Genomic DNA, 18,672 nt, shown 5'->3' on the forward strand with positions numbered 1-18,672 from the left:
CTATGCCTGTTTATGCAACATGTTAAAGTTAACCAAACTATTTCAACAGGGGATTCCATCTTTGTCTACAAATACAAACAAGTATCATGAAAGTTTTATACCCTCAAAGTGTTTGCATAGACCTGCATTTACTATTCATTTTGGTGTAATTTTTATACTCTTTTCTTTTATGTTATGTTGAAGGAAAGCAGTGGTCGGTAAAGTCTGTGCTTCTGAACAGTTAATAAAGGTGGGATTGGGATCACAAGCAAATTAACTCTAAAAAGCTTGGGTAAAAATTCTGTTCTTAACTCTTTTTGCTAAAACAGAGTGCTCAGCCGGGGAGAGCCGGACACTTTCTCACGGAAGATTGAGAACACCCATTTTAGCAATCAAGCACTATGCTTACTATGAAAAATTGGTAATGCACGTTAAGGAAAAGGAATATCTATGCAACAACTGCAAACGTATCTAAAACAGGTCTGTCTGTGCTAAAGACTTGGGAAAATCAGAACAAAAGCAAAGCTTGTGTTATAAAAGACTTGGTCCCTATTTCAGTGCAAACGAACTAAATTAATCCGTGTATTAAATTTGGGTTACTGAACCGAAGAGAAAATGTGAAGCAAAGACGCTATTTGTTAACCAACGTAAGCTGCTGAAGGGGGCATCTCGCAGAAGGAAGACACCAGAAGATATCAGTGCACAGTGAAAAAACATCCGGGCATCAAGAAAGAGCTTTACAAATAACAGACGGATCAACTACCCCTCAGTTTACTGTATATGGATACGAAGTAGGCAACCAGCTAGAAACCACTTGCTGGGCCAGACCTAACTGGTGTTTAAAGACGTGTATTACTGAGTTCATGTGGCTGTGGTTTTAAATCACTGAGATAAGGATACATTTGGCCACAGTGTAAAAGCCACTGTCTGATTGCTGTAAACTTCTCTGTGAAGTGATGTACTAGCCCAGGCCAAAGCGGCTGGGTAGAGATTATTCCACAGTCTGGGATCTCTCCAAGTAGCAGACTCCAAACTCTAGCTGGAATGATGGGTCACATTTCGAGATGATCCAAATCTGAAGGCCAATTGGAAACAGGCTAATATGAAAAATATATTTTTCTATGTACATAACAGAACATTCACGACTGATCAGCAGGCAGGAGAAACTGTCTCTAAGCCTATAACTCCCGGAATTAAGGGCTGGCTACCGAAGGAGCCGTCCCCCTCTTACAATGCGCGTGACATCGCTAAACTATTTAACCAAAAGCAAGCAAACGTGAACCAACTCATTGCCCCAAACCACATAAAGACCAAGGGGAAAACAAATTGGGAAAGAAGCTCTTGGTGCTGCTGATGGCAGTTCCATAGTAACTAGAAATTGTGTGGACAAATCCCCCCCTTAGTACCAGTCCCCGTTTGGGGTCAATGACACTGTTTCAAACAGACGCGTGTTCTTCAAAACACTCGTGTTCGGTGTCTGGGTACCAATAGGAAATCCTGACATAGCAATGCCTGATGAACTGGTCACTGTGTCCATTCAGCAGGTTCTCTGGCAGGCAGCATCTCCAAGAAACAGCTGGATCTACGTCAGCTACTGATGTATCAGGCAGCAGGGCGAACCTACATGGCATCGCCACTCCAGCGTTGTCAGTTTCATGTGCGTGTCTGTCTGCCCTCTCTGTATGACACGCCAGCCCTGCAGACAGCTGGCTCAGCAGACCTCCATCGATCTGCCCCGAGCGACCACACGCTCAGTTCAGTGACGAAGGCGCTCGGCCAGGTTAATTGCCGACCAAGCACGGTACTAGTGCCCTGTACATGTATAGGTGCACTGAGGCGTGTCTGCCCGTGACAATGGCCCAGCTCAGTGAGCGGCGGGACTTTCCACTGCCCCCTAAGCCAGACAAAGATCCCCCTCCTCTGAATCGCTTTTGTACCCAGATCCAAACAAGTGGTGCAGCAGGACCCGCGTGACGCGGTTAGTTACTCCCCTGCACCTTGTACCCGTGGGCTCGACCAAAGCAGCCCCATCCATCACCCTGGCCTCCGCTTTCCTCGGGGTCGTGTGCTCCTGTACCAGCTGCCAGGATTGTGCTTCTGCCCGGCTTTGTGCTGGGCTGGGCCTGGCCCAGCCTCTGGAGCATGAGCCCATGAACACCCAGCGCCTGGTATCGCTATGGGGCGCCTGCGTTTTAGCAGCACCAGCGATACTGCTGCCAAGTGCCTGTATCGGACACTGAACTTGGAGGCATCCGCTTTGACACAGGGCCTGGCTTTGGGTCACAGCACGGCCACGGGTCTTACCCCAGGCCCTGTGCGCCAGGCTCTCTCGACCACGCCAGCGGTGACAGTCTGAGTGGCGTGCACCCTAGGGGCGCTTTGCTGGTACGATGCACCAGGCAAGTGCTTCTGGTGTAGACGCAGCCTCTCCCGCTCTGACTCATGTGAGCAGGAGCTCCAGGTTCAGCCCACGCCCTTTACCTCTGTCTGCTGCACCAATCTGCCCCGTGCCCCATCGTATAACAGCATGGCCAGACCATGCCAGCCCTGGCCCCGCTGCTGGGACCCAGAGGATGCCGGGGCGGAGGACAGGGGGATGCCAGGGCGGAGCAGGGGAGGATGCCGGGGCGGAGCAGGGAAGGATGCCGGGGCGGAGCAGGGAAGGATGCCGGGGCGGAGGACAGGGGGATGCCAGGGCGGCTGAGAAGGTCCCAGAACTTGGCCTGTCGAGTCCCGCCTGCAGTGTGACAATGATGTGCCCAGCCTGGGAGCGCCCCACTGCCCTCTGCTGGCTCTGGGCTGTACTGCGCGTCCACGCACCAGAACTGACCCGTCCTATCCAGGCTGCAGTAAGAACAGAGACGCAGCCGGAGCTCAGAGCAGACTCTTTATTCAAGCCATGTTACCGAGTGACAGTGGGTGGCGAAGGGAGGGGAGCCCATAGGGGTTGGGGGAGAGATCCCAGCGACGGGGCAGGGATCGGTGTGGGAGCCCAGCAGCTGGAGAGATGGGTGGGGTGGGCGTCCCATGCCAGGTCTGGATGGGGGCGTTTGTGAGGGATCCTGGCAGCAGGGTAGCAGGATAGGGGGTGATATGGGGAGCACAGGCCAGAGTGGATTCGGGGTGTATGGGGTGACTCCCAGCAGTGGGGGAGTTGGGCAGCATGGAGAGTAAAGGCCGTGGTGTGATCAGGGTGGGATCCTGGTGGTGGTGGTGGGGGAACGGGGGCAGCATGAGACGTGCAGAACAGGGTTGGGGGTGGAGGGATCCCAGCAGGCAGATTAAGGTCACTGGGTTTCCAAGAGTGGAGGAGGTGCAGGTTTGCTTTGAGTCTTTAAGGCAAAGGATTTGGAGGCCTTTCCGGACGCGGCAGGTGCCTCGGTTTCCCCACCCGACACAACCCCTCCAGTCACTACTCGTTATAATTGCGGCGCCGGATCACTTGGCAAATCCATGCGATGAGTTGCCAGTACTCGTCGAAGGAGATTTTCTGATCTTTGTTGGCATCTAACTTCTCAAACGTGCGCATCACGGCCGCCTCGACCTCCGTGTTCTAAAACACACCAAAGAAACAGGGAGTCAGCGCTCGGGGCAGCGTCTGGCATGTGGATCAGTAACAGGCTCTACTGCTGGGATGGATGCAATACCACCCCCTGCTGGAGGGGATCGGCCTAGCAGGGCTCACCCACACACAGACGTGTGTATAAAGGAGAGGTGAGATACAAGCTCGAAGCCCATTGGCAGAGCTGTGAGGGCTGTGGGGAGCCAGAGCTGGCGTAGCAGGTGTCAGTGGGTCAGGATTTAGTGGCATTGGCAGAGCTGTAGGGAGGGGAGCCAAGTTCTGGGTTAGCAGGGGGCTGTGGGTCGGGATTGATCGGCTCCGAGGGAGTTCTGGTGGTGGGGGAGCCAAGTTCTGGGTTAGCAGGGGCTGCAGGTCGGGATTGAGGGGCACAGGCAGAGCCGGGGGGAGCCCCAGGACTGGGATAGCAGGAGGCTGGAGGGAAGGGCTGAGAGGTATCGGCAGATCCCCTTTGCTAGCAGTCAGTGGTTGATGGCTCTGGTTGCCTTGGGGTACCAGTAGCCGGGCCTCACCGTGAGCTGATGGCTCAACTCGTTGCTGAGCAGGTTCTGGAAAGCCGCCTGGTCCAGCGCCTTCGCTCCAGGCGGGCCCTTGGCGTATCTGTAGAAGCTGTCCACAATCACACAGAGGCCGTGTTCCAGCTCAGACCCCTCCCCGGCCGTCTCAGCTTCCTTCCACCTCCAAAGCAAAGGCAGATGGTGTCAGTGTGGGCCCACCAGCCCCAGAGACCTCAGCTAGGAAGGCTGGGGAGTACCTGCTGCTGGTGCCACCAGACCTGCTGCAGTCTGGGGCAGGGATGGATGAGGGGTGTGTGGTGGGGGGTTAGATAGATGGGGCCCAGCTCTGCTATGGTGATGGTTGAGCGTCACTTTGTGATTAAAGGTCAGTGACTCGAAGTGCTCTAACGTCGACCTGTGAACACACGTTGTCTTGACATTTTCCCGCCCAGCTCCACATCTGAACCTCCATCTCCTTAGGCCTCATTCACCGAGCTGTAAAACAGGGAAAACAGACCTGCCCTTGTCTAGTTAGATAGTAAACTCCTTGGGGCAGTGACTCTCTCCCTGTGTGTCTGTGCAGCGCCCGGCACAGCAGGGCCCTGATCTCAGCTGGGGCAGGGACTGTCTCTCACTGTGTGTCTGTGCAGCGCACGGCACAACGGGGCCCTGATCTCAACTGGGGCAGGGACTGTCTCTCCCTGTGTGTCTGTGCAGCGCACGGCACAACGGGGCCCTGATCTCAGCTGGGTCACTTAGCTGTTTCTCTAATGGCGGCAGTTGGTGGGTTCTGGGTGAGTCTGACAGACTTGGGGTATAAGGGGAGTGTGCAGAGAAAATAATGCATTACATTGAAGAGAGACACTAGGACTTGGGCCGTTATTATTGGCTGATGTAGTGAAGGCTCCATGCAGAACCAGGGCCCAGAATGGTCAGGTTCATTAGCGACGCGTCTCTTACCGCTCCTCTCCCCGGACGGCTCTGGCTGCAGACTCTGCCCCATGGGCCCACCGGGGAAAGTGCTCCTGGGTTGCTGGAGAGACCAGAATCGCAGTGAGTGAGCACCATGACCACGGCTCAGCAAAGAGCTCTCCCCTGCTACGGACTCAGGGCCGGGATGGGACGGGAATAGGGTGACCAGACAGCAAATGTGAAAAATCAAGATGGAGGTGGGGGGTAATAGGCACCTATATAAGATAAAGCCCCAAATATCAGGACTGTCCCTATAAAATCAGGACATCTGGTCACCCTAGACGGGAAAGAAAAGCGCAGGGGGGCTGAATTTCAATGGGAGGGGATTGGTCGCTGGTTAGACGGAACCAGATGGGCATCCTCTTGCCTGGCAAGTTACGAGAGCCCAAGGGCTGGAGCCCCCTTCAAATCCCGTTTGCGCCCCAATGCAGGTGAATGGGCTGGCTAGACAAGGTGCATCAAAGCCACCCTTCCAGCCCTGCCCCCAGCCTGCGTCCAAAGAGCTGCCCTGTGCCCCGCGATCCGTGGAAAGGCTGGAAGGGTTTGTGTCTGGGGAGATCCCAACTCTGGGCCCCCAGCCTGTCTCTGGTGGCATGTGAAGCAGGGTCGTGTTCTCCAGGCCAGAAACCAGCCGTGGTCACGCAGAGATTACGAGGACGTCTCTGCCGCAGTAAAACCCTGGGGGCTGGGCCGTGGCTGATGACTCCAGCTTGGGCCGTGGGGTGCAGCAGGGGGAGGGGCTCAGACCCCAGGATCCAGAGTGAGCCGGAGCGGCTGCACTGCAGTCGAACAGCCCCACGAGCCTGCGGCCGCTGACAGGTCTCTCTGGGCCAGGGTCTGGGCTAGACGCTGGCAGTGCTCAAAGGCCTGGGAAATAGGCTCTGGCGCTTCCCACTGTCAGCAAACTGCCCGGGGTCCTGGTGTCTGGGGGCCCAGTTGGGCTGGAACATTTAAAGCCGAGCAGGATGCTCACTCACCTGGGTGGGGGCTGCTGCTCCCAGGGTCCGGGAAAGCCCGAGATCCGAGCGGGCTGCACACAGAGGCCGGGTGTGGGGCAGGGCACCGGGGGCTATTTCTGGGACGGTGCCTCATCTGGGACGAGACAGCTGGTCCCGGAGTGGCAGGTGGCAGGGTGATGGGGACTGGGCTGCCGGGGAGGAGTCTGGGCACCGACACAGGGGCCTGCTCTGACGCAGCTAAAGCAAGGGGACGGGGGGGGCTGATCCGAACCCTCCCCTCCCAGCAGGGTCCGTGATCGGTGACAGCAGGAACATTGCTCAGGAAAGGAGGGAAGCCTACTGGGACACACGCGTAGCCAGAGGGACTCCTTAATCACAACAGAGCCTCTGGGGTTTGTCTACACTGCATTGTAAACCCGGGTCTGTGGGATCCAGACTGGAGCATCCACACTGCATTGTAAACCCAGATCTGGTCTGTAGGACCCGGCCTTGAGTGTCCCCATTGCATTATAAACCCAGATCTGGTCTGTGGGCCCCGGCCTTGTGGACATGGTGTTTCCAAGTCTGTGCTTGCAGTGTGAACCTGGGCTGACAACTGCTGGCTCTGGGTCTCACAGCCATGCTAGCCGGTCCATACCGCACCACACAGACCTTCTGACTCCGGTCTGTGACTTGAACTGTGTCCACACTGAAAAAACGACAGGGGCTCAGACACCCTTGAATAAAGACCGTAGGCCATGCTGACAGGACGGGGGACTTTATCCTGGGAAGCAGCGACAGATAATGGTGGCAGATAATGAGCTGGACATGAGCTCCCAGTGCGATGCTGTGAGCAGACGAGCTAATGTGCCCCTGGGATGTATAAACGGGATCTCGAATAGGAACCAGGAGGTTATTTTACCTCTGGATTCCGCCCTGCTGCGACCGCGGCTGGGATTCTATCCTGGTGCCTGCCAGAAGGATGTTGATAAATTGCAGAGGGCTCGGGGAAGAGCCACGAGAAGGATTAAAGGATTGGAAAACCTGCCATACAGTGATAGACTCCGGGAGCTCAAACTACTTAGCTTAACTATGGCCTGGTCTACACTGCGGGGGGGAGGTTCGAACTAAGGTACGCAAGTTCAGCTACGCGAATTTCGCGTAGCTGAACTCGAACTACCTTAGTTCGAACTACTTACCCGTCCTGACGGCGCGGGATCGAAGTCCGCGGCTCCCCCGTCGACTCCGCCACTGCCGTTCGCGGTGGTGGAGTTCCGGAGTCGACGGGAGCGGGTTCGGAGTTCGATATATCGCGTCTAGATGAGACGCAATATATTGAACTCCGAGAAGTCAATCGCTACCCGCCGACCCGGGCGGGTAGTATAGACGTACCCAAAGAGAAGGTGAAGGAGAGAGTTGATCTCAGACTGTCAGTACCTACATGGGGAACAAATATTTAACAATGGGCTCCTCAGTCCAGCCCCTGAACGTCGTGCGGCCGCTCCTGGGGCCTGAGAGGGGGCAGCTGTGGCAGGGGCTGCAGGGAGCAGGAGGTTCTTGACCAAGGAGTTGGGCTGGGAAGATGGAGCCAGAGGGCGGAGCATCAGGGGGGGTTGGGCAGGGAAGATGGAGCCAGAGGGCGGAGCAGCAGGGGGGGTAGACTAAGGCTGGCTGGTGGGCTTGTGGGCTGAGTCCCTGGCAGAGTCTGGTCCCCCAGGAAAGGGGCAGATGCTGCAGGGGGAGTCAGACACTTTCTCAGTGGAGCACCACTTGCCCGGGCACACTTGGGTTAGGGGCTCCAGGAGAGTCAGAGCAGGAGCGACAGTGTTGCCGGCCCAGAGGGCCCGAGGGGGGCAACAGCGGGGTTCGTTGCCCGGTGTGCTTCGCTCCAATAAACACACCAAGGTGGAGAAGCAGACAAAGTTTATTTGAGATCTCAAAGCGGGATGCTAGGAGACAGACACGTCTCAAATCAAGCACACAGCTACAGGCAGCTTTTCTCTTTTTATACATAACTTTAGCTAAGCCTTTTCTATTCCCCCCCACTCCCCCTCTTCCCCCCTTGTAGTAGTTACACTGTGCAATAAGTGTAATCACATTAAGCAGTTAAGTCATACTTGGCGGCAATCAATCTAGCTCGTTAGTAACTCTTTTTTGAACCGTTATCTTGTCTTACTTTCTTTGATCTGTTATTTTGCCCCTTAGCCAGGAGCAAGCAGGCCTCATTATAGCAGGACTCATTATTACCTTCTGGTACAGGTGTTGCAACTGATAACTAGCTGTTACACATTCCATTCTCTGTTGCTGGCCTGTTAGGTCAATTAAAGTTCAAACATGTACGGGCTTTGGTTAGACATGGAATAACTTTGGTTCATTCAGGCCTAGTGCAGAAAGGCTTCATTGACACTTGTGGTCTTCCACCCTCCCGAGTTACCTAGTTACCTAGATTTATGCCTAATGACACCAACAACGGAGAAAACACTGGCCCGATTTTTCCTTTAATAACAGGAGCCATTTAACCACGTGCTCCGGGCTGTAGCTTTGGGCTCCAGTCCCCCAGCCTCTGCAGCAGCCCCAGGTGCACTCGCGGCTTCATCTCTTCCAGGTTCTCGGCCTAGCTGCAAATCTGGGATTCCTGCCGCATGGAGACGCCGAGATGCGGCTTTGATGGCTCCCATCATCGCTCTGGCAGGGGTGTTCCCAGCCCTCCCTGGCCCCCCCAGCTCCATGTGTCCCATCCCCCCACCTCTGTCCTACTCATATTTGCTCCCCCTCCCATCTTCTCTGGCTCAGTGCTTGGGTCATAAACTATTTATAGAGGAGACAGTGTTCAAACTTCCCTCTGTCTCTGGTTACAGCTGAGTCACGAACCCCTGGCACTGCCTGGGGTCTCTCTGCTGAGCCCCTGGCCTGGCCTGGCCGGGGGGGTCTCTTTAAACAAGCCTTCCTCAGAGGCAGTCGCTCCCATCTCTGGGGCTCTGGTGCCACCGAGTGGACACCTCTGGCTCCTGCTTCATTGAAAAGAAAACCTTTCCCTGCCTGGTCATTGCTCTGGCGCAGGTGTTTGCACCCTCTGCTGGGCCCCTGCTCCCCTCTGCCCAGGATCTAAGCAGGACCCCCCCAGCCTGTCCCATTTTAACAACCCGGGAAGAGCAGCGGTGACAAACCCTGCACCTGCCCTGGTTCTGCAGGGATGCAGGTGACAGCAACACACAGGGGCTGGTCCATAGGTTTTAAGGCCAGATGGGACCATTTGATCAAAGACCCAGGCTGGGACTGTCAGAGCCGTCCAGTGGAGTTGGACGCACAGGTCCCAGTAAATTTCAGCTCCCTTGGGTCTCTTTGAAGCCCCAGTCACCCCCTGTAACTGTGAAAGTAGATGCCCTGGGAGGATGCTCAGTCACTTACCTTGGGGCCCAGCTCCCGGAGGGCGGCCTGGTTGTCTCTGCTTCGGCCGGAGGTTTAATACCGTGTAGCCCTCTTTGTCCTCCATTGGCCAAGTGCGGCTCTGGTTTGATTTCCCAGCAGGTGCTCAGAAGGGGGAAGGAGGCCCCCCATTAACTGGCCCTCAGAGTTGGTGAATAAGTTTCTCTGCCCCTAGTTTAGCTGTGATGGACACTTGATGATTTTACACCCTCCATCAGCTGGTTTTTAATCCCTAATTAGTTACCTTAGAAGTGACTGTGATGCTGTTTTGAAATTTCCCAGATGCACATCTTGTGTGCAGGACAGACCAGAGGAACTCTGAATACATTGGAGAATAATGGTACCAGAATCATCAGTAACAGTGAATGCAGCTCCTGCCTGGAGAATTTCCATTCTCACTTGAACCCCACCACAGCAGCTTGGCAGGTAACCCTGGCTCCTACTGTCCCAGAACCAGGAGTCACTCTCTCTGGAAGAGGTTGTAGGACTCACTGTAACGGAAAACACAGTCACCATGCTAAAGGGACACTGTCAGCTTGAAATACAATAGGCCAGATTCTCATTCGCACCAAGGCCCCTTTATTTACACCGCTCCAGCAGTGCCATCCCCTGCTGTTCAAAAACCATGCATAAGGCCCTCAAAAATCATGAGAGTTTTAGAAAAACACTTTGGGGTTTTTTGGTTACTTTCTGGTTTCTGGGCATCTAGGTCGCACTAAAGTCACATTTTCAAACTTTTCTCCCCAACCCTTTTTTAAATGAGAATCTTGGTTTGTTTAAAATCACCTGACTCCAGGAGCTGGGGCTTAAAGGAAAAACACCAAAAATCATGAGACTTGTGATAAAAATGTGAGAGTTGGTAACATGGGCAGTGAAAAGGAAGCTAAATGTGTGGGAAATTTTTATTTCCAGGGTTATTTTTATTTCAACCAAAAACTGGAAAATTTCAACTAAGAAGTTTTCTGCTGTGATTTTCATTCTGGAAGAAAGGCAATTTTTTGTCAAGTAAAGTGGCTAGAAAATTTTCAATCAATTCTGCTCATAACTACAGCAGGAGAGCAATGTTCAGCCAGCAGGGTGATTTGTAAGTTGATGGGGCACCTTCTAACACTCTAGGTGTAGCAGTGATGTGCTGTACATCCCCAGCACTCCTGTCGTCTTTCCTTTCATCAGTCTGGTAGGTGCAAGATCAATGCTGAGAGTGCCTCTGACGCTACCAAAACAGTTATTTTACTCTTTCCTTGTCAGCCTTCTCCTCTTTATCTCCACCTGGTTCTCACCATGTTCTGAGTGGGAGCTCTTTCGGTAGGAGCTTCCTATGTGTATGCACAGCACTTAACACAAAGGGGCCCCACTCCATGACTGGAGGCTCCCACCAATACTGTAATACTAATTATTAGGGCTGTCAATTAATCATGGTTAACTCACATGATTAACTCAAAAAAATTAACAGTGCCATGTGAATACCTGTTCTCACTTTCAGGTGACACTGAGCAAGAAGTGGGAGCATTATCTCCTGCAAATGTAAACAAACTTGTTTGTCTGAGCAAGTGGCTGAACAAGGAATAGGATGGAGTGGACTTGTAGGCTCTAAAGTTTTACATTGGTTTAGTTTTGGATGCAGGTTTCTTTTGTACATAAATCTACACTTGTAAGTTCAACTTTCATGGTAAAGAGAGTCACTAATACAAGTACTGTAGTGCAACTGAAAATACTATTTCTTTTATTTTTACAGTGCAAATATTTGTAATAAAAATACAAAGTGTACAGTGCTCACTTTTCTTTTATTCTATGTTGTAATTGAAATCAATATATTTGAAAATGTAGAAAACATCCAAAGTATTTAAATATATGGTATTCTGACGAACGGGGACATGGCTCATTCAAGTAGGTGAGAGTTGTATCCATGTCATTTCTGTGCATCTGAAGTGGGGTTTTATACCCACGATAGCTTATCTGTTAGTCTTTAAGGTGCCACCGCACTCCTTGTTATTTCTAGGAGGCTTATTTTGGAGCTCCCTTCCAGTGCGTTCCTTTCCCCATCACATACACCTCAGGTTTGCTACAGATCCACCGTCTTTCCATGTAGCACCGTGAGCTGCTGACCCCTTTCTTGTCATTCAGATACGCGCAGTCACTGCCTCCTCTTATCCGAAACCTACAACACAGAAGCCGGAGAGCTGCAGTCAGGTGGAGCCTGAGCATTTCACACCAGTCACAACCAGGGGAGCCGTTCTCCTCAGTGCAGGCCTGAGTGCGCAGCAGCTCCTCTCACAGCCCCTCAGGAGCAAAGCGGAGCAAATCGTTCATTGTTCAGCTCAGGGGCCAAACAGAAATATAGTTTGGTTCAAACCAAAACTGATTTGTTTCCCCCTCCCGCCCCCTCACTGAAATGAAAACTCTTCATTTCAGCTCAAAAGACGCCTGAAAACAAAATGAAACAGAAAAAAAATCGTGTTGCATCAACCGACACGTTTCATTTAACCCAAAACCAAGTTTTTCATTTCAATTTTGGGTGTTTTTCAACTTTTGTTTTTTGGGTTTTTTTTTTTAAAGAAATTTCAAAAACAAAACATCAGTTCAAAACAAAAAGTCAAAATGTTTAGATTTCACTGTTATTTTTTTAACTTCATTTTCTCCCCCCAGCCAAAACTATTTGCTGGATTTGCAAACAGTTACATTGCCCCCAAAATGCACTTTTTGGGAAAGTTACTATTTGATGGAGAAAAAAAATATTGGCCTGACTATTCAGGATTCTCCCAACTGCACAGGCGGGTCTAAGAAGATGGACTGGTCGCCATGAAGATGGGTGGATATTTTGATCCCACTCTCGGCTCACTCCCGCCCAGCCTGGGTTAGGACGGGCCCCTGCAGGTCCAGACTCCCCAGCACAACCCAGCCAGGCTGCCCCGGGGCAGAGACTCCAGAGGCGTCTGCACGGCAGGGAGCAGCTGTAACCACCAGGTGAAAGAGCCAGATGGGGGCTCCCTGGACAGTTTCCATCATCCCGTCAAGGCAGAGGCCTCTCAGGACAGACTGCACCGAAGTGGCAGCAGCACAGGGACTGCAGCACAAACACAGCAGTGTTGTGAGATGACATCAGCTCTTGCAGTGCCTCACGTTAGCGCTGGAGGCAGCACTTTGGCCCTGGGTGAAGGGCAGGATCAAGGCAAACCCCCCACATGGGGCTCCCCACGTTCCCATCCCAGCTAGTGACAGGTCACATACACCAGTCATCTGCCAGGGGGGCCAGCGCCACTCTGAGCAGACTAGGGTCTCCCCCTCCCCCAGTCTGTCTCCAGGTGGGTTGGGTCCATCCCAGGGAAGGGAACACCCTCCCACCTGAGCAGAGGACTCTGGGTGGGATCCCCCATTGACATTATCTCAGTCAAGCCTTGAGGAGGTGGCAGCAGCGAGGACTCCCCATGAAGAGTCCTGGGATGGGCTTCGGGGAACCCCTCAGGGCAGCAAGTTTCAGAGTTAACATCCCATTGAGATGCATGGAGCAGTTCCCCCTTCTGAGCTATTGGCTCAGGCTCTCTGCAGACTCAGGCAGGTGCTGCTATGTTGGTTACACTCAGGTCACATTTCCCAGCAACCACAAGGAACAGAGACTTTTGTCTATGTGACTGTACTGCAATCACATGACTCCAGGATCTGAGGCCCCAAACATGCACTATAGTGCCTGGACCTTGGTCAGGGCTCTCTGGGCATATAGAGTTAGGTTCCTAGATTTATACTGGGCACCTGAATGGCAGTGGCCTGTGACAGTTTGGGGAATACATACCTGCATCAACTCCTGGGTCCCTATTTGTTTTGTGACAGACCATTTGATCGCAAATTTTAACATTAGTGCCTTGTTGCAGATTCAGAGGCCTCACCGACCAAGTCACTCAAACCTGCTGGCTGCAATCCTCCGGCTCCCTCCTTTTCCCAGGGGTGGGGGTGGTGTCAGACACCCCAGGGACCTTGCTGAAGAGGGCAGGGGAAGGACAGCAAGTGTCCCAGCTGAAATCCCAGCGCGCTGCAAGGGCACCTCTGGCTGTGGCGGGCTCTGTCTCCGGCCCAGCACCGCGCTGCGGGGTGGAGCCAAGAGTTCTGGGACACGCTGGCTCCCATCAGTCTCTGATACACGCAGGACGTGACTGGACCAGGTCGTGTCTGGTTGTTTCAGTAGCACTGAATGGTGGATCCACCTGAATTTAAACAGCTCAGATACCAGAAACCCCAAGCCCAGGGAATTAGTAAACAGGGATGAGAGACTTACAGGAGGTTGAATTCGGTGCCATTGGTCCATTTCCAGGGCTGCCCCTGCTCCTTCTGGAGGCCAATCCAGTGGTCATGGACACCCTTATAGCGCAGCAGGAACATCTTAAAGAAAGCCGAGGAACATTATAGATCAGTCCCAGCTCTGGTGCCCCCTCCCCCCAGGGCTCTGTGCTGCAGAGAATCCCAGTCACACATTGAAGGGGCTCAATTTATTTTCAGAAGGACGCTGGATTTCCCCCTCTCTCGTGCAAAGCACAAGGTCTCCAGGCAGTATTAACCCTCCCACCACACACAGCAGCCCCGCCCCTGTGCTCCCAGTCACCCGCACCCCAAGTTCCCCTGGCCTGGGGGCAGCTGCTGGGTCTGAGCTCTCTGCAGAGACGTCTCTTCTCACAGAGCAGCCACAGCTCACCACAGCAAGATAAGAGGAGGGAGGGAGTCAAGGGAGGGGAGGGGTCAATCTGAAAAGGGAGTGGTCAATGCTGAGAGGAGGCCCCCAAATCCCCATCCTCAGCCAAGAAGGGGAAGTGTGAGAAGACCCTCTACATCAGTGGTTCGACCAGAGGTACGTGTACCCCTGGGGGTACGCAGGGGTCTTCCAGGGGCACATCAACTCATCTAGAGATTTGCCTAGTTTTACAACAAGCTACAGGAAAAGCAGTAGTGAAGTCAGTTCAAACTAACATTTCATACAGACACTGACTTGTTTATACTGCTCTATGTACTGTACACTGAGAAGTATTTTCAATATTTCTATTCCAATTAATTTTATAATTATATGGTAGAAGTGAGAAAGGCAGCAGTTTGTCAGTAATAGTGGCTGTATTTGTAAGCAAGTAGTTTAAGTGAGATGAAACTGGGGGTACACAAGATATATCAGCCTCCTGAAAGGGGTACAGTGGTCTGGAAAGGTTGAGTCACTGCTCTACATCCTCAGCCAGTGAGAGAGGAGCCACCCCCCCCCCCCAATCCTCAGCTGGCTGCTCCTTTCCCACCCCCAAAGCAGGAGCACTGGCTGTGTTCTCCATCCCACTCCAGGCAGCCCAGCCCTAGAGAGGGGTTGTCTCCTACAGAAGGGTGGGGGCAGCTGAGAGTGGGTGATTTCTAGTGTTTGGGTGAGACCGTAGGGGAGCCCTGGGTCTAGCCAGGGCTGGGATTCAGCTGCTGGTTGTTCATTCACTCCATCCTCCCAGCACAAGAGGGCTCAGAGCTGCTCCTCACCCCCAGGTCCTACTGCAGCTGGTGCTGTGCCAAGGCCAGTGTATCGCAATTAGAGTCTCTCACCAGGTCCTGCTCACTGTCGATCCCAGCCAGGGAGGCACCGAGGGAGGAGCAGTTGCTCCGGCTGTAGGTCCAGTTCCCTTCAGTCTCGGAGAAATAGTAGCATTTCCCTCGGTACCCGACCCAGCCGTCCGGGCAGCAGGGCACAGCAGGGGGCCCCAGATCAGTTGACTGAAGCTTAGGTCTCAGCACTGAGAATGAGACAGTAACATGTGGTGTGAGTGGGACCTGCCGCCCGGCCATGAGGAGAACACGGGGAGATGAACCCCTGAGCCCCAGGCTTCTGAGACACCTCCAACCCTGGCAGGTGCTGGGAGGGAGCCAGGAGGACACTGGGAATCCAGCCCCAGAGGGGCATTATCTGACCCTGGCCTCACTCTCTTGGGTTCCTATTCAAGAGCTCATGCCATGAAACCCAGCACAGAGCTGGGCCCAAGCTCAGTGTTAGAGCAGGGGGTGGGCAGGGAGCTGCAGAGGGAGGGGACAGATATCAGGGTGGGGGGCAATAATTAATAGATAAGAGATCAAATTCAAAATGATTTGGCAGGTGTGTTACCCCAAAGAATCCTGCTAGCCTGGGGCCTGGGCTGCTTCTCCCCTCCCCCTGCTCTGCGCTCGGCTCCCCAGGAGAGGCAGGTTGAGATGAAGATGGGAACAAACTCCCTTCCCTTCACCAGACTGAACACCCGCTGCCCGGGCCCGTCCAGCACAGCCAGACGCAGGGCGATGGAGATGTTTGCCAGGTTATGTTTGCCTGGCAGGAAGGGACACACCCAGCCTAGGGGTGTCACACAGCTCACAGCATTTCATCCCAGGCACAAGGCCAACAGTCGCACGTTCAGAGGAATAAAAGGCAGGTGAATAGCTGAGGGATTTGAAGTAATTTCAGTCGGACACAAAATGGCCACTAGGAGGCATCAGACCTCAAGCAATAGGAGAGGGCCTGTGACACTGACGGACCAGGAACGTTTTAACTTGATTCATCTCTTACCTAGAGCCATTTCTTCTCCCACATAGCACTGCAAGAAGGAAACTCGTTGGAAACCCTCACTGGAGCCCTTTCAATGCCCCAAGAGCGCAGCAGCAGGGTCACCCATGTAAACCATGAAGGAGACCTGTGAGAGGCCAGTGCAGTGGATGAGTAGCCAGAGTCAGAGTTGTTAGGGTCACTATGGTAAGAGCTGCTAACCCAAATACCCCAAGACAACCTGCTTCAACACAAAAGTAAAGACACCCCCCCAACCGCACACCCTGAGTTATCACTGCACACTGGAACCCATGTGCGGTATCATTAAACAGTTACAACACATACTCCGGGGGGACCACAGCCTGAAAGATCTTTCCTAAACCCCCCTCTTCTGGCCTTCAAACCCTCCAACCTTATCATCAGAAGCAAGTTCCCCACAGATCAGGACAACCACTCAAAGCGACACTAGACTCCGCCAGGACAACAGATGCAAAACCTGCAGTCAATAGCTCCACCACTACGATTATCAACACAACACACCTTTCAAGATCCATGGATCCCACACATGCCTATACAACATCTGGGATAACCTCAGCCAATGCATCAAATGCCCCAACAACTATGTGGGTGAAACCAGACAATCATGACACTCTTGAATGAACTCACACAGAAAAATTATAACAAACAAAAAACCCCACTATCACTCATGGTTGAACACTTGTTACAAAAGCAGCAAAGAATCCTGTGGCACCTTATTGACTAACAGACATTTTGGAGCATGAGCTTTCATGGGTGAATGTACTTGCATCCGACGAAATGGGTATTCACCCACGAAAGCTCATGCTCCAAAATGTCTGTTAGTCAATAAGGTGCCACAGGATTCTTTGCTGCTTTTACAGATCCAGACTAACACGGCTACCCCTCTGATACTTGTTACAAAGTAATCACTTGATATCTGACCTCAGTACTCATCCTCAAAGGAAACCTGCCCAACACCTTCAAAAGACAAGCCTGGAAGCTTAAAGTCATAACTTTGCTAGACACTAAGAATCCTGGACTGAGACACTGGATTTATGGCTAATTATAATAATCTGTGACCCACTAGCCCCCTTGTTTTGTTTTATGTCTGCAGAGGTGTTAATGAGCCACTCCACCTTGAATGGTCCCTCAGAATGCACATTAATTATTTATTCTAAACAATCTGTTCCACCTTCTGACTCCCTGAGAACCTTTGCAAGACCCGAAGAAGAGCATCTGTGTAGCCCAAAAGCTTATCCCTTGCACCAGCAGAAGTTGGTCCACGTGATGGGGTGTCTGCCCCACACAAGGTTGGGAGGGGTTAAATTGGCTAAATGGGCCAATTAACTGTCCAGGCTGCACCTGGAGGAAGAGCCAGGAAGCAGGGATTGATTAGATGAGGCACAGCCAGATGGGAAGAGGAGAGGCCTGTATAAAGCAGAGGAACTGAGAGCAGAAAGGGGCTGCAAGGACATTTCCTGAGAGGTGACCACAGACTGGGGGGGAGAATCTATATAGGCAAGGCAAGGCCAGGTCCAGTGATAAGCAGATTAGTGCAGAGCTTGTCTAGGGTCCCTGAACTGGAACCTGGAGTACAAAGCAGGCCCAGGTTCCCTACCAGCCACTGGGGAAGTGGCACTGGGCAGGCAGTGGAGAACAGATTGCCTGGTCACAAAGAGAGCTGGAGCTCCTGGAGAGAGAGAGAGCAACGGGTGGAGAGACCACCAAAGGAGGAACAAAAACAACGAGGCGTACTAGTGGCACCTTAGAGACTAACAAATTCATTTGGGCATAAGCTTTCATGGGCTATAATCCACTTCATCAGATGCATGGAATGGAAAATACAGTAGGAAGATCTATATAACAGTACATGAGAAGATGGGAGTTGCCTTATCAAGTGGGGGGTGGTAGAGACAATTCAATGAAAGTGGGCTATTAACAGGACAAAAAGTCACCTTTGTCGTGGTAATCAGGGCGGCTCATGTCAAACAGTTGACAAGAAGGTGTGAGTAACAGTAGGAGGCCCAGCACCTGGAAGGAGCCGATCCCCAGAGTGACCAGCAGGAGGTACCCTCTGTGGTGAGTGGACCCCCATGGCAGTCCAGTAAAACTTATTACCTCACTCACCCTGGCTCTAAATTTGGGAGAACATTAGGAGCTGAAGCCTTTGTGATCTAAGAACAAGCAGCATGTGCACAAGGCATGTATTTCCCTACAGATAATGGTGCAGAGCCATGCACTCTGGTGCATGGAATGGAGCAGAGCAGTCCATGCATAAGACATTTTATGGCATCTCTTCAGTGTATAATTTGTATCACTCATTTTAGGGAGTAGCTGCAGCTGAGAGCAGCACAATTTCAAACTTCACAGCCTCTGCAGAGTGCTGGATATGTGACTGTGTAGGCCCCCCAGGGGAGGGGCTGCCAGGCCTACTAGGCCCCTTTAAATACAGCAAGGAGCTTTCAGTTCTGGGGCCTCTAACTGGTGCCACCTTCGCCCGGTGTCCCCATTGCAAAATGCTACTGGTTCTGGGGTGCTCCCTGCACCTGTAAGTGCACAACCCCAAACTCACAGGTGCTCCCTTGCACTGTGTGAGCCAATGCTGCCCATTCCAACAGCCTGTCGTTACAGCAGGGAGCTGGGAGTAGGGCCTACCAATAGCAGGGCAGTTTGCACCAGTGCACTCTGGGTGAGATAGTTACACCAGTGCACACCCCTGGTGTAGATGCACTGGAACCAGAGCGA

The 18,672-nt window shown here is 52.7% G+C and overlaps 4 protein-coding genes across 6 annotated transcripts in view; 1 reads left to right on the forward strand and 3 right to left on the reverse strand.

The window, feature by feature from the left end:
* LOC120394448 (C-type lectin domain family 2 member B-like) overlaps window positions 1-18,672 on the forward strand; it is a 1,239,960-nt gene that overhangs the window by 1,135,480 nt on the left and 85,808 nt on the right. The window lies entirely within an intron of this gene.
* The window catches only part of LOC120394454 (C-type lectin domain family 2 member D-like), a 100,080-nt gene that overhangs the window by 77,540 nt on the left and 3,868 nt on the right, over window positions 1-18,672 (reverse strand). The window contains exon 4 of the mRNA XM_039518691.1: window positions 14,946-15,133. Within this exon, the coding sequence (XP_039374625.1) occupies window positions 14,946-15,133 (188 nt within the window). The remainder of the gene's footprint in view (window positions 1-14,945; window positions 15,134-18,672) is intronic.
* Window positions 3,392-5,002, reverse strand: LOC120394464 (protein S100-A16-like). Its single transcript, XM_039518702.1, has 3 exons — window positions 4,907-5,002; window positions 4,072-4,237; window positions 3,392-3,532 (listed from the first exon to the last, which is right to left on the reverse strand). Coding segments are annotated over exons 1-3 (309 nt in total). The 5' UTR covers window positions 4,909-5,002.
* Window positions 11,171-13,893, reverse strand: LOC120394465 (C-type lectin domain family 2 member D-like). The gene is made up of 2 exons (XM_039518703.1): window positions 13,660-13,893; window positions 11,171-11,550 (listed from the first exon to the last, which is right to left on the reverse strand). Exons 1-2 carry the CDS (start codon window positions 13,761-13,763, stop codon window positions 11,397-11,399), a joined length of 258 nt encoding a protein of 85 aa, XP_039374637.1. The 5' UTR covers window positions 13,764-13,893; the 3' UTR covers window positions 11,171-11,396.

This window comes from Mauremys reevesii, unplaced genomic scaffold (assembly GCF_016161935.1).
Source record: "Mauremys reevesii isolate NIE-2019 unplaced genomic scaffold, ASM1616193v1 Contig6, whole genome shotgun sequence".
Lineage (NCBI taxonomy): Eukaryota > Metazoa > Chordata > Testudines > Geoemydidae > Mauremys > Mauremys reevesii.

Excerpts from the sequence above, each read along its gene's own strand:
- LOC120394464 (XM_039518702.1), bottom strand. Across the intron at positions 3,533-4,071 it reads AGTTGAGCCATCAGCTCACG|AACACGGAGGTCGAGGCGGC; the intron begins GTGAGGCCCGGC and ends GGTGTGTTTTAG.
- LOC120394465 (XM_039518703.1), bottom strand. The coding sequence starts at position 13,763 with ATGTTCCTGCTGCGCTATAAGGGTGTCCATGACCACTGGATTGGCCTC. Across the intron at positions 11,551-13,659 it reads GGCACCGAATTCAACCTCCT|GTTTCGGATAAGAGGAGGCA; the intron begins GTAAGTCTCTCA and ends TCTGTGTTGTAG.